The 15,796-nt window shown below is 38.8% G+C and overlaps 1 protein-coding gene across 3 annotated transcripts in view; it reads left to right on the top strand.

Moving 5' to 3' along the window:
• LOC136695288 (complexin-1) overlaps nucleotides 1-4,200 on the top strand; it is a 61,727-nt gene extending 57,527 nt beyond the window's left edge. For all 3 annotated transcript variants that reach the window (XM_066669282.1, XM_066669283.1, XM_066669281.1), the window contains exon 4: nucleotides 16-4,200. In XM_066669282.1, the coding sequence (XP_066525379.1) occupies nucleotides 16-213 (198 nt within the window). In that variant the 3' untranslated portion in view covers nucleotides 214-4,200. The remainder of the gene's footprint in view (nucleotides 1-15) is intronic.
• The last annotated feature ends 11,596 nt before the right edge of the window (nucleotides 4,201-15,796 follow it).

Here is a 15,796-nt window from a genome sequence, read left to right as displayed (position 1 = left end):
TTTTGTATTTTACAGTACGGAATAAAGAAGAAGGAGGAGAAAGAGGCAGAGGCTCAGGCAGCCATGGAGCAAGCGTCCGAAGGCAGTCTTACCCGTCCCAAGAAAGCTGTGCCTGCCGGCTGCGGTGATGAGGAAGAGGAAGAGGAAAGCATTGTGGACACCGTCATGAAGTTCCTCCCAGGTCCACTCGTAGACATGTTTAATAAAAAGTAACAGCAACTTGGATTCCATTGCTATTAAACCTGTCATTAATGTCATTACGTCCACCAAAAACCTTGCCCTCCATTCATTCGTTCCTATTACTCTGGACTCAGTCAGGGTGCCATAATTTTGCCTTTAACTTTGAGTTTTTAGCTGGAAAGACTAAACACGACTTGACCTGTGCACTAAAAAAATGTGAGATACATATACATACATGAAACTTCTTCACAACTTAAAGACAAAATTAAGTCCAGGTTCCTTCTGAGTCCAGGCCAAGGAATGACAACAGTAAATTCCCAAACTCCTCTTCTTTTGTTTGTAAATAGACTATTAAAAAAAAGACTATATATATGAATACCAGAATATATATAGATATATATATATATACACACACACAATGACTAAGAGAAAAAGCCATAATTTTAACTTGGAGAATGACCTCCAAACCATATCGTATTTTTGATTAAAGTTCGCTGTTCTGTTGTTGATATTATGGATTAGGTTCATGTGGTAGAAGTGTATATAATGGTTTACATGTTCATTTGAATTCTAGTCTGTGAACCAGTACAGCACCATAATCCCATGACTCATTGCATTTTACTTGTATTCAATTATCAATGGAAATTCTGTACAATGGAAATGAGCGAAAAACCATAGTTGTTATTTTTCTTCATCATCTCCAGCATGAAAGAGATACTGCGTGAATGCACTGTATGTCATGTGGTTTGACATTTTTAGATGAAATACACTGATATTTAAGGCAATAACTGTTTATTTTTCTTATTTTATTTTTTTTCATACTTGCCACAGAATATATATATATATAGATATACACAAAGACATGTTTTCAAGAGCTCTTCCTTCAGAAGTAATGGTGTCTCCCTCACAAAGCTCATTGTGTTAATCTCACTCTGAAAAAAAGAATTAGATTTATTTACTGGTGTGTTAGATGATCAGGACAAAGGGAACCGTAGAGAGCTAGGCACTGTGTTGAACTGGATTAGCTTAGCTCCTCGGCACTATTGAGCGCATACTACTACAATTGGATCAATAGGGCTATATATATATATATATATTAAAAATATATATATACACACATAATTTTCATCTCCATTGCTGTACAGTAAATGTAGTGATTCAATGTTAACACATTTGTTTGGAGCCACAACTCAGTTGTGCGAACACGTTAAGTGAACAGACAGTGACAACAGTGCAATATTTGTTTTTCCAAATGAAGATGTCCTGTGTCAGTTGGTTAATTAAGGGAACGCTATCCCAAATCAGCAATAACAGACAATCTTCATCGTTATGTATTCAAGCTTAATTAATGAATTAGAGAATGTTAGTGTGCAGATGATGTGTCGTCTTCCTAGTGCCAGTCAAGCTAAAAGGCTTGAGATAAGCCTCATGAAAAATGCATCTTGGAGAGGGAGGTAGGGAGTGGAGAACTTGTTTTATTTGTGGGTGTGAATTCCAGCATGGGCTGCCAGGGCCCAGGAGGAGAGCTGGGTTTTGCAGCTCTGAGCCGTGTTGCTTCACAAAGCGGTGTTTCGGTCTGTGCTTTCCTGATTGTTTGTTTGTTCCTTTGTTTTGTTTATGTTGGTGTTGTAAGTGTTGTTGTTATTGTAGCTGTTGTTATCGTTCTAAGTGTTGTAGTTCTAGTTCATAGTCATGGTGACTGCTTGGCCAAGAAGGGAAACAATGGGTCCCTCCAATCTGAGGTGACATGTTGAAAATGAGCTTGCTATTTTACTGTCAATAATCTGCTCAGTGGCTTTATGTCAAGTACAGTAATGCTAACACTCAAAGTACTGTAGATAATCACATTTACCATAACAGTAGGTCACGTGTCAGTACGTGTTGGTCTGTATTCAGGTGAAATCATTAAGCATGCATGAGCTAAAAATGCCATGTAACCATGTAACGTTTTGAGAGTGACGTAGCTATCGGCTGCCACTGGAGTGCTTTAAACATTCCGAAATTCCAAAACATTCCATCTGGCCCTTGCTGGTTTCCCAGAACTATTTAATTAATATTCTGCTGCAGAAGCCTTTGTGCATTTAAATGAAAAGCTTAATCTGGTGAAAATATTGAGCCGTGACTTGGCTATCACAGCTGAGAGCTGAATCCAGCAACGTGGTATAGTAGCACACAGACAGTCATCTATCAGCTATCTGATTTACCGTGTAACCCTGAAAACAAAGGGTTAAACATGTCTAGGATGCTACTGTGCTCCCATTTTTGTGGCTTGATTCTGTGGTGATGACATCTTATCTAGAACTGAACAAAGTAGTCTGTCGCTAAAATGTTTAATTGGTGGAGTGCTATTTGATTAGCTGTGAGTCATTCTATGAGCTGAATTTAAGGATCTCACTGCCAGTAGTCTCTCATTAGTCCAGTGTTGAGGCATATTCCCTAAAACAGCAGACTTAGCTAAGCGCAGTGCTGTGTTCTGGTTTTATGACATTATACCTTAAATATTCTCAGAACCTCTCAAACCTAGAAGGGTAAAGATTTGAGGTGAATAAAGCTTGTCATCATCTCTTAATTAGTGATGTAGCTGTGTCCAGAGCACAACTATGGTCATTTGTCCCCCCAATATCTGCATAAACTGCCTTCAGCTTCAGTCTTTGTTGCTGATTACATATAGTGGCCTGTGAGATGGTGAGTAATATACTTTGGCAAAACTGCCCACTATCCATTCATCACATCCATCTCCTCGTCAGCCATGTTTTCTTAAAACCAAAGAGTGGTTTTCTTTGTGACAGAAATTTTGGTGTGCTGTGGCTCATTTTATGTGTTTTCTGTCTTGTGTCATTTCAAGTCTTAGACTTTGGTTTTTATTATTATTATTACTACCACCATTTTCAAGTCTAAACAATATTTGATAAGTTTCTACCAGAATGTACCGAAGTCCATTCTCACAAGCTGTTAATGGCAGCAGAATATTGACTTAGTATTGACCAGTATGTTGATATAATTTTTATTTTCATAAAATATGGACTTGGTGTATCTGTTGGCTTACTGTCCCAAATTGCTAAATTTCTCAATTAGTGATGGCTTAAATGTAATCATTTCAACCATTTATTTTACCTACATGAGTCATTTAAAGAAATGACTAATTTCCAGCTACTAAGTCAATATACTGGTGCTGCAAACAAGAGGAGGATTTTTTTTCCTCTATCTGAAGGGAATGTGTTTCCATAAGAATGTGACAAAACTAAAAAACTAAAAAAATATATATATATCTTTTCTGTTCAAGACTGGACTAAAGTCCACCAAGCTTTACTCATAACATTCCTGTTGTCAAGTACACTAACCTTTTGTTGTAGTTATCTGTGACCTGAACCGCTTTGTGACAGTGATTTCCAGACAGAATTTTTGAAGTCTTCACCTTTCAGAGCGACCATCCATTTTCACTCAGATGTTCATAGCACTGGGAGAGAAATATAAACTAAAACTGCCTGAGAGAAATCTATGAACTAATCCATTCCTGTGAGCTGAATGTAGGTGTGTGCTATTCCTCTGTATCGTCTTTATTCGTGTCCTCTCTCTGTGCTGATACAGAAACAGATCTCTCTGTGGTTTTTAAATGTCTGTAATTTCTTCCTGTTCCTGTTGTTTTTTTTTTTTTCTAGTGCTTGTAATTTTAAGAGATGATATGTTTGTCCTCTTTCTTTATGGTGCAATTATTTCTTTACTTATTTATTATTTTGGTATATTTGTAACTGTGGAAATAAGACTCCTTACTTCTCTTCTCCCTCTCCTATCCCTCTCTCGCTCTTTCTCTTTGTTGACAAAGTTGTATGCATGCATATGGTGTGTGCAGTAGGCAAGGTTGTACAAGATACTTCTGTGTGTCTTTGATGTTTTTCTGATCGCTGATCACCTGTTAGCCTCTCCCCAACACTGCATGCCCATTTTAGAATGATTTTAGGACTGTAACATTCCTGCCAAAATGGAATCACCACACACTGAGAATAAAGTGATTTCATATAATTGTCCATGGTCCTGTGTTTTTGCTGAGTTTCCAGCACTTGCAGAAGTTTTCTCTTGAAAGCTGAGGGAGGGATTTCCCTGATTGTTCTGGTGGTCCCTCTCCAGACCTAAACCCCCCACTGCCCTGTTTTCCACCAGCACGGAAATCAGATGCAAAACAGGTCACACATTCAAATCGTAGTGAGAATACACAATGTTGCACTGGTAACAGATCCTGATCCAGAAATGCTTTGTTTAGACATTTTTTTTCCTTCTTCCCTACAAGCTGGATAACGTCTTTTACCCTCTCAAGTAATCTGCCGTCCACCCAGTAAATGCACCAAGGGCTGCAAACAGAATGTTGCAACGTATCATTCAAATGATGATCTGATCAAGTCAAGTCAAATTATCTTGTCCCAAAAAAGGATTAAAGTAGTAATCATGCTGCAGGGTGTGTCAGGTGGGGCTTCAAAGAAATGCAAATAATGCTCCTCTCCTTACAAAGTCTGTTTGTCATAGCCTCGGCTCAGTAAAGGGTATGTAACGGTAACCGCATACATCAAAAGAGTTCTTTTTAATCCACTGACAGAGAAATTACTTACCCACAGTTGTGCCAATTAATGAAGTTAGGATTAAGGCCAAGGACTTTACATAACATTCCACATTATTTTCATCTAATGGGTTGCTGCAGAATGACTGCTTATTTCACCCCAGTGGGCTTCCCACCATGACCTTTACAACAAATATGCCCAGAATTATGTTCAAATCATGGGGAATGGCTGAATTTACTACCTCTGCCATTTCTGGATTAGCAATGTTAAAGCAACTTGTCTTTACAATAAGTCAACATCAACTTTCTGAAGACCAACTTGAATTATGTGATCATGCTAAATTTCAAATTCTGTGCTTCATTTAGCTCTCAAGCTAAGACTTTTTTGTAAGAATGCCCCATTAGACTCTAAGGTACAACTCAGATACAGAGAGTTGCACTAAATGATAATATTATTGGTATAAATACACTGACAAACTATTTCACTTTAAATCAACTGTATCAGATGTATTACAGCCACATGTTGATCTCAGAACAGGTACTATGCCCAGAACAGTATAGTCAGACAGTCACAAAACACCTTCCTTAATTTCAAGGGACATAAATCATTAAGAAAAAATTAAATATGTTTTCTGGCACATACATTGCACTGTTGGAGGCTGTTTTGCCTGGACTGGTCATGTTCTGAAAGGGGTAAAAAATAGGACACTCATTTACATGTGTGTGTCTTAAAGAGACAGTAACCAAAACAATGTAGTTAATAAATATAAGTCAAAATTGCACAAACTTTACAAGTTAATTTCATATGACATTAATATAACACTGTATATAGTGTACATTTTATATAATGTGCAACTTAAATTTGTTGTGACACATTTACTCACTGTAGATACTGATTAAATTATTCTATGAGTCCACAGTATACAGCACCGCACATTAAACATGTGGACAGTGGGAAGTTTGCTTTGAGGCAGGAAAACATTGCCTCTCCTTCTCTGGTGCGAGCGGCTGCCCTCAGTCTCAGAGCTCTAATGAAAGTAAATAGCTGCAGAAAAGCAGTGGCTGCTTGGTCGCGCATGAGAAGCTGGTTGTGATGAAATTGTACGAGTGGACCTGTGTGAACTGTAACACTGGTGCTTGTGCAAGTGGGGTGGTCACAAAGCAGCAGTGTTCCCCACCACACAATTCACATCACATAATGGCCGGTATCCTTTTACAAGCGGGTCTGCCACCTCTGTACCAGTAGCATATTCTCCGTTCTGCTCTCCACAGCAACTTCGGACTGCATGTTTGCAGCAAGAGAAGGGACTGGGAAAATCAATGCCATTAGCATTGGGACTCAGGGGTGGCCCTTTCATACTCCACCGCCTCCTCTGACTCTCTGAACGGCTTTCTGCCTGCGGAGCTTTCTATTGGCGTCCCGCAGACACGCAAAGTCAATGTCAATTACGTGTTCTCTACAGACCCCGCCATCGAACAACAGAAAAGCCTTAAACCTTCTTCTGCAATGGTCTGATAAAGTAATATTCAGCCTAGGATCCACGTTGCTTATCATCGCCGCATGGAGGGAGGTCTCTCCCGGTCTGTCTTTCCCACCTTAAACTGACAAGGCTGCCCAGCAGGAAGGGATCAAGACAATGAGCCGTATGAAGAGATCATTACAGAACATGTTCTAACACACTACAGGCCATGATCAATATGGGAGTGTCTCCATGTAATGATGATTAAACTGTTTCAAAAGGAAATAGCAATCACAGCACCACAGAGTCTCTATAAACAGATAAAAACTAAATAAACAAACCACACCAAATAAAGGAGCATATTAAAAATTTGTTTTAGTTTCAAGTACATTCTTGATAAATGGGTTACAAAAGAGATTCTTAAAGGCAGTTCACTGTTATAAACCTTAATTAACGAACCATATACTTGTTGAATAGATGTACAATTGGAGTACTTTCCATGTCGTGTTCCTTTCTAGTTTCTAGTGATGCCAATAGGCTCCAGTCCATTTGGCTCCACTGCTGCTATGTGGTTATAAAGCCTAATTCAAATTACAGTTTTAGATATTGCATACGACTTTATTCCACTTATTATATGCATCACAGGCTCTTTTGTTTGTTGTTCATTTTTGGGGAATATTAAAAATTGGAAAGCCAGAATTGCCCACAAATGCAGTTTCACATTACCAACAGTGGAAAATCAAAAATCACTCCATGAATAATTTAACCATGAAATCTATACATTTTCAAACATTAAATATGGCTAGCCCACACATTTATATGCAGAAGAACAAACAGCATTCTAAATCGGATTCCTCAGAGGATCATTGCAAATCTGAAAGTCAAACACACACCAAACTCTGCTTTGCATTCAATCAGCTCCTGCAGGAAGATGTGTAAATGAGATGATGGAAAGCTGCATATTGGGGAGTGTAGATGGATGTGAAACGTGTGTGAGATTCATCAGCAAAGGCAGAGGAGCATTGTGGGCTCACAGAGATGGGGCTGTGGCCATGAAACTGAAAATTATGCTCGAATGTGATGGATATCACACGGCCAAGTGACACAATGACAACTCCACTGACATGCCAGGGGAAGAGTGCAATGTCTACAGATGAGGCTGTAATTGGAGCTTTTAATGAAGAGGAGAACACAGAGATCTGCTGCTATTTGGGACAGGTAAGGAGGGGCATGTTCCACACACCCACACACAACCCTTCTCCTTCTGATGGCCACTGACATATATCAGTGGAATTATGGGTCATTTAATTTCAAAGGCCACCCCTGGAGGACATCTCCATTTCAGCAAGTTAAAGAGAGCAAGTCTGAGGCCTAGGAAGATTGAAAAAGTCCCATTTGAGAGATCCTCTGACCTCAATTAGTGAGCCTGAATCCTCAGTGCTACCACTGATGCTGACAAGTGTTAGGGAATCCTTAAGCAGCCTTACAATGCTGCTGTATGTCAGCGAGATACCAAAAGGGAAGCACAGTGGAGCTACGAGGAGAAATAAATAATACCACTATAAAAAGTTACACGGCACAAAGCTGACACGGCACTCTCCTCACATCACAGATGAGTTAAAGAAATGATGAATAATCTCCTTTTTATTTAACAGTAGGTCCCTTTTTGTGAGCATCAGAAATTAAGAAAATGTTGGAGGTGCATAAACACTGAGCAGTAATGAAACAAGCATGATGCTATAGCTTGGGGATGTCTGGAAAAATTGCATTGTTCAAGAGTGAACTTGCCCAAAAAAAATTGGGCAAAAATCATACGAGAGTCATTTATTAACAAGGGTCTTCAGCATCAAACTTTCCCCCATATATAGGTTTCCCAAAAACTAACCATCTCTAATACAAAAGTATTTAATACATCAATGTCACTGACCAATGGTTCTGCTCAGCATTACTTTCATTGTTAGTGAGTTATTAATTAATTTCATTAGTTCTATTGAGGCATGAACAGCGTCATCAATATTGTTCTCCTTACTTAGGGGCTGAAAGTGAAAAAACATGGATACCGTGGCATGTCCATATTTTTATTTTATATCACAATATAAAATGTTTCATAAATTATATGATTTCCTTAGGCACATTTTCAATATTTCAACATACATTATTTACAGCATCTGTCACTGGTCACAAGGCACTACTGATAATTCATTGCACTCCATTTTAAAGTTACTTTATAATTAGCCAATATTAATTCTGACAAAGCCGGGAAGTTTATGTTTGATGGTGATGTCATGTTTCCTGTTTGTTCTTGGCAGTTTTCCTGTGGCTTTTATTCAAATCAATATTGGATTTCACTTCCGGAACTACATTTCCCATAATGCCTAGCACCTTTCCAAAAGCTAGAGCAGCTAAAACTTTCAGTGAAAAGTTTATTTATTTATTTACATGGAGTAATAGACATTCATAAACATACAAGTCAGCCAGACATAGTAATGATAGCTCATAGGTATGTTTTGTTTAGCAACTTATAATAGTATAACCTACCAAAAATACATATTATACCAATAAAATGTGACATTCTCAACCCACAGAAAATAAATAGTAAGAGCATGAAAATACCACCCAAACTAACCCCTCATGAGAATTCTCAATTCTAGAGAATTTCATGCAGAAGCTATTTACACATTTCCCTCACATTTTCAGTGTACCTCACGTATGTGTCAGAGGAGGAAATGTGGATGCACTTTTGGCAAGTGCTACAAAACTGAGTTTTATACAGGAACATCCACAGCTGAAGTGCTCTTAAGCAAGGCAACTAAGCTCCCAACTACTCCCTGGTCTACTTCTCCAGGTGTGTGTCCCCTAATAACTGTAAATGTGTTTAATGTCATGGACAGGTTGCATGCAGGGCTGAAATGTCATTGTACGGGTATACAATGAACATAAAACATGTCACATTCACTGTCAAGAAAGTGCATGTAAAAAATGTATACAATTATCAGAAACCTGTTTAAAGGTTTATTTTATTTCTTTCCAAAGCAGAGCAACACCCACTTTAGTATTAAATCACTTAATATATTTTGTGTTTATAAGGCTTGCTATTTGACTCCCACAAGCGGAATAGTGTACCGCTGTGCCCATCTAAATTTTGTGCCTCCCGTAGTACAATGAGTTGTCTAGAAACACCCCTACTACAGATCATTGTTAAAGTGTACTTACTCTGAAATATTGTGAAAGACACACTGGTAAGGATAAACCACCTAGGTCTGGCACAAATTAGGCCTTGCACTGTATGAAATTTGCTTCTCCTAGTTTGCACTGATGGTATGAGACTACTGTAGCCCGATATAAGCTCATACACCACCAATTAACATTGTGCAAACTGTGTGCATAAGTCCTTGAATTTATTTTTATTTTATTTTTTTCAACCGCACTATTTCTAGCATGACCAGAGAATGCTGTATCTTCACTTACACCAAGTAAGCATAAAATTATGTTGCCCACATTTGGTGCCCAACAATTGTAAATGTGAATTGTATAAGCCCATCTTACAGGTTGTGTAGTTTAAGCATATTGTGCTGAACATACATCCACACAGCCTGTCTGGCCATTAACCACGGCAAAGCTAAATATTGCAGCCCATTTTCTCAGAGTAAATCCCCCTCCTCTTACTCCATACTGTGCACTTCTTGGGATTAAGCTCTGCTGAGCTGCAAAATTGAACTGCCAACCATCTATAGAAATTTGATAACTGAGGCTAACGCTGTGAACCTGACATCTGAATCTTTCTCTCTCTTCTCACTGTATCCCTCTCTCTCTCTCTCCATCTTGTTCTGTTTCTCTGGCTCTCTCTATCTGAGAGGCCACAGTGGAGCACAGCATTAAGTAAATCAGCCTTTCGTGGTTATTAAGCCTGGTGCATGCAAGAAGAGACGAAAAAAAGAACCCGCAGAGCTTTGGTGGAGCTGGAGGGCTCAGCTCCTATCTCTAAGAAGCTCTTTGATATCTTATTATTATCCAGCTGATTGATGGAACATCTGTGCCACTCGACTCAAGATCTCAACAGCCAAACTCAACCACCCATGCTCGCCTCAACTATCGGCCCTTTCGTCAGCCATATCACTGCACCGATTAAATATTCTGGTTGCCCTAATTACATTCGATTGAATGTAAGACGCTCATCTGCTTTATGATCTGGTGCCTGAACTAGATGTGTGTCTACGAGTGGAGAGAGGGCTAAAAGTAAACGAGTTGCTTTGAAATTTAAATTCTCTGTTGGTTTATGAGTTGTGTGTTGACTGGGTCGGTAATTCTTTAGTGGCAAATCAACTGTGTTCATTAGAAACTCAGAACCCTCAGTGCAGTGTATTGAGCAACATGAATCGTGCTGTCTGATATGAAAATCAGATCATGAATGAAAGCATTTGGCTACACTTGCACATACTTCACATGCAAATATAGGTATGTTTTATTCTAGAACAGATAGCCATAAACATTTTCCCAGAGTACAACTTGTGTGTGCTTGATGTGCACACCTTCAGGAAAGTCTGATGCTATAGAATAATGTATAGTCCCCATAAAAAGAGTAATATAGCAGTTGCCAGGTTTCTTAAAGCCTGGGCTACAGCCACGAAAGAATAATGTATTTTGCTGATGTCCCCACAGAGCCTGGTGGGTTAGAGTGTTTAGAGGACAGTCCTACCAAACAGTTCTATGCTTATGTTCCTAAGCGTTTCTTGATTTAACAACACCTGATCCAGCTCATCAATTGATTATAGAGCACTTCATGGGCTGCACCAGGTGTGTAGGGGCAGGGCATATGAAACTGTGTGTTAACGTGTAACACCAGGAGCCAGATTATAAAATATCAGTTTAGATAACAGAGGTGAGTAGGAACTAGATATATTTCCTCAATTTAATATTGTGATGTCTTTGTATCCCTGAGAATTCTTCAGAAGTGGTCATGTACTTCTAAATCATTAATGTTTAGTGGCATTCCTTATTAAGGGCATTCCTTGTTCTTTCTGTAACCATCTTAACCAGGGTCATTGTGAGTCCAGAGTCTACCCGGAATCATCAGGTGCAAGGCAGAAACACAGCCTGAACAAGGTGCCAGTTCATCACAGGGCATCACTCACTCACTTAGTCACTCACACACTGACACCTGAGAACAATTATGAATAGCCAATTGACCTAGCAACTTTTTTTGGACTTTGGGAGGAAACTGGAGCACCCAGAGGAAACCCACTCAGACACCAGGAGAAAACAACTCCACAGACTGACCAGAGGTGAATGTTTGAATGCAGAATCCCAATAGCCTGGAGAGCTGTGACAGTGACACTAATCGTAGCACTACCATGCCACCTGACATATATTTTGCGTGCTTTAATTCATTCTGTTTAGTTATTGTACTGTTTTTGCTTGGCCACGCTATTAGATTTGAAGCTTTATCATCTTATTTTAGACCAAAGGGGTTCTAATAAAGGAAGAACTTCAGATGTTGAGTGTTTTAAGATGTTCCACTGCCGTTCTATATATAGTTTTTGGAGCTGGTCCTTTTGTTCTTCTACTCAGATTGTTTTTTTTTTTTTACATTTAAATTGCACTTGAGTCATTATTTTATCCAAGTAACCATCTTTTTACTTAAGTATGGCTTCAGGCGAGTCTACTCAATTCTGCTAGGGAATCACTTCTTAAAGTTCCTAAATTATTAAAATAGCATATCATGTCTAAGACTTTTGATTAAATGTATGGTTTAGGTTCAACTTCAAATCAAAACTTGCCCTATTTTTCCTCACTTTGTCCATATCATATCACATTATTTTAAAAACAAAAATGTAGCTTTTTCTCAACCTTAAATACATTTTTGATTTTCTCAACATGCACCAATGGACTGGGAAATACTAACTAACATTATATCATCATGCTTTACCTCCCACTCCCAACACACCATATCACTGAGTAACGAGGAAAAGGAGAACTATGCCTCATGATGTTCAGTTCATGTTGTCTTTAACTGCACAACAGAAAATAGCATCACAGCAAGAAGCATGGCTCCTACAAGAGAAAATGTTCTCCATATGAGGAAAGCTTTGATGGCAGCAGCCAGGAAGCATGCAGTTCTTAACAAACGCCATGATTAGAGGGAAAAGGCTGAGCTTGCCAAGCAGAGGGTGAAGAGGACATGTGCAAGCAGACCTGCAAAAATATATTATACATTCTAATCATGTAGATATACTGGGAGTATATGCTGTGAGGTATAGCGTTAAAGTTGGTGTAGGTAATTTGCTGTAAAAGAATATTTTGTTATGTTTTGTTTTTATTCATCTGTGATTGCTATCAGAATTTAAAATATATATATATATATATATGTCATGTAGGTACAAGAAGTGATTTGTAAACGATGCAGAATACTGTCCAGAGAGACTTTTCAATCACCACAAAATTCAGATCTCCAGCACAAACTAGCCACCAGCAGAAATCTACAATTTACAGCAGCGATCACATTTGGTTTTTATCTGACTCACAACGGCAGCTTGTAAAATTATTTAGTGGTCCTTTGAAGAGATTCCAATGCTTCTTAAATGGGTGGCAGATGAAAAAAAAATTCAGGCATGAACTAACGAATGAATAAAACCCTACTGATCTGCGAGACATGGGTTGCATCTCAATGTTCACACCCAAAAAACGAAAACAACATGCTAATACATAACAAACAATCAGCGTTTAACTTTAAGTTCATCCATGTGACTCCTCTGCTGCATTGTCTTCACTGGATTCCTGTAGCTACCCACATCAGATTCAAAACACTGACACTTGTCTGCAAAGCCAAAAATATTCCCACCTCTCCATACTTAATGGCAATGGTCAAATCATGATCCAAACCTTGAGGCTTCTGAGCTTCAAGTACAGCTCAGTCTGACCCACCACAATTTAGGTTCCATGGACAATCATCCAGACAATTTCTGTCCCTCTAACTGGTAACATGAACTTCCTCTGGGGGTCAAACACGGACTGAAGACCCAAATCTTGCAAAAGTACTTAAATTGGCACCTACTGTAGCTTGTACTTATTAAAGTCTTATGATTGTACTTTTGTAAGTCACTCTGGACAAGAGTGTATACAAAATGACTTAAAGGTAAACTTAAGAGGTTGCACTGTCTGACTGAATTTAGGCCTTGAATGTAACCTACACTATGTAGCTAAAAGTTTGTGGAAACATGCTTATATAACATCTTTTCTGAAATAACTAATAGATATTTTGTCAAACTATACTGCAGTAATAATTACAGCTTATTCACCAAAAAATATATACATTCATTCATTCATTCATTCATTCATTCATTCATTATCTGTAACCACTTATCCAGTTCATGGTCGCGGGGGTCCAGAGCCTACCTGGAATCATTGGGCGCAAGGCAGGAATACACCCTGGAGGGGGCGCCAGTCCTTCACAGGGCAAAATATATACATTAAAATAAAAACTGTTGAAATCTATATGGGAGGATTTAGTAGCATTAAGTCATAAAAACATTAGTAAGATCAGGTACTGATTCTGGATGTTTAGTCTTGGACAAAAGCCATGTCAACTCCTCTAAAAGGTACCGGATGGAGGTGCCCCATCATGCCAGTTCCATTGCTACACATCCTAATACTGGGGAACCCATGCTCGGCACCAAGCACAGTGACATTGAGCATGTGGTGCTGCTCCCCAGCATCCCATTCCATCTGGACGTTACATTCTTGATGTTAGAAGTGCAGGGTCAAGATGAATTTTAAACACTTTTATGGAGAGGTCCCTTTTAATTATTGATTTTTTCACAGTTTCCACTTCCAAGATCACATCTGTTCCCCACAATACAATCAGGTTTATAGAAATTTTATTTGGTGTGTGGTGCTTTAACAAAAAAAATCTCATCCACATCATATTTACAAACTCCTGGGATATTAGGATACAGTAAGAATGCCATGATAAATGAAGTATTGTTTAGTAGCGCATTAGCATTGGTACTTGCTTATCTTCTATTTCTAACGACAGTGGAGTGAATGTACACCTACGCTTCCAAGCAAAAGGCCACATGAACCACAACTAGATTCCACTTAGTATCCATGGATACACAGTTACTAATGGACATAACGGAGGGGCCTTGATAGAGAGCCGTGGTACAGTAATGAAGGCAGCTCTATTAAACACATCCCATGAAGTCACGGGGCCATGGAAATGGAATTCTTGGTGTTGCCATGGTTCTGGTGCGTTGTTGGGAAAGTGCGCGTCCACAGACGGAGTGAGGCTTGGCCATTTGGCTTCAGAGAAGCTTCATCAATCTTGGAGCCGTCACTTGTTCTCCAGTTTTAGGAAGTACCAGATGTGCAGTCTTTTGACTCACAAAACCATCTCACAAATGGAATCTCAGTCCTCTGTATGTGGAGCTAGGAAATGTGCACTTGGCACTTTTATAAAGCGTGTATAATTATATTTGAAAGGTTAACTCTACAGGACATAGAAATCAGCATAAACAATTCTTTGGTCGACCGTCTTCCCTGTCACTATGCACTCAGGAAACAATAATATACTTCAACAAAAGCTAAAGGAAACCAGCTGCTTATGCCAAGTTCAGTCTTGGTTTAAACATAATTTTCTACTTATGTTTGTCCTTCACTGAGTTAAATTTCATTCTCTGGTTCTAACAGAAACCCTCTCTGCCCTAAACTCTCAAAAGATATAAGGGATCTTAACTAATGCATGTCTGTAAAAAAGTATTCTAGCCTAGAATACTGTAATACCTTGAGACATCAGTGACTTAGTGATACTCTTAGTGACCATAGCCCATCCATGGCAGTGAACACACATAGTGATTAGGGGCAGTAAATTCACACCTAGGGCAGTGGGCAACCATCTTCACCATACAGTGGGCAGCTGCTCTGGCAAATTTTGGGTTTTAGATGCCTTGCTCAAGGGCACTTTTATCCATGAAGGTTACCACTGGTCCTGGACTGGGTTGCACCAGTTTTGCATAAGTACATTCTTATGTTTGTGTGTAAAGTCTTTACTAAGTACTTAGTGAACACTAGTTAGTTTCAAACTAGTACTAAATCGGGTTGCAGCACCAATCCGTATACTGTGTCTTAACTACAAACCGGATTCCAAAAAAGTTGGGACACTAAACAAATTGTGAATAAAAACTGAATGCAATGATGTGGAGATGGCAAATGTCAATAGTTTATTCGTAATAGAACATAGATGACAGATCAAAAGTTTAATCTGAGTAAATGTAACATTTTAAAGGAAAAACATGTTGATTCAAAATTTCACAGTGTCAACAAATCCCAAAAAAGTTGGGACAAGTAGCAATAAGTGGCTGGAAAAAGGAAATTGAGCATATAACAGCTGGAAGACCAATTAACACTAATTAGGTCAATTGACAACATGATTGGGCATAAAAAGAGCTTCTCAGAGTGTCAGTGTCTCTCTGAAGCCAAGATGGTAAGAGGATCACCAATTCCACCATTGTTGCGCAGAAAGAATACCAGAATGGTGTTACCCAGCGTAAAATAGCAAAGACTTTTAAGTTATCATCATCAACCGTGCATAACATCATCAAAAGATTCAGAG

The sequence above is a fragment of the Hoplias malabaricus genome, chromosome 4, assembly GCF_029633855.1.
Source record: "Hoplias malabaricus isolate fHopMal1 chromosome 4, fHopMal1.hap1, whole genome shotgun sequence".
NCBI lineage: Eukaryota > Metazoa > Chordata > Actinopteri > Characiformes > Erythrinidae > Hoplias > Hoplias malabaricus.
The sequence above is the reverse complement of the archived record's forward strand: the minus strand, read 5'-3'. Positions and strand labels throughout refer to the sequence as shown.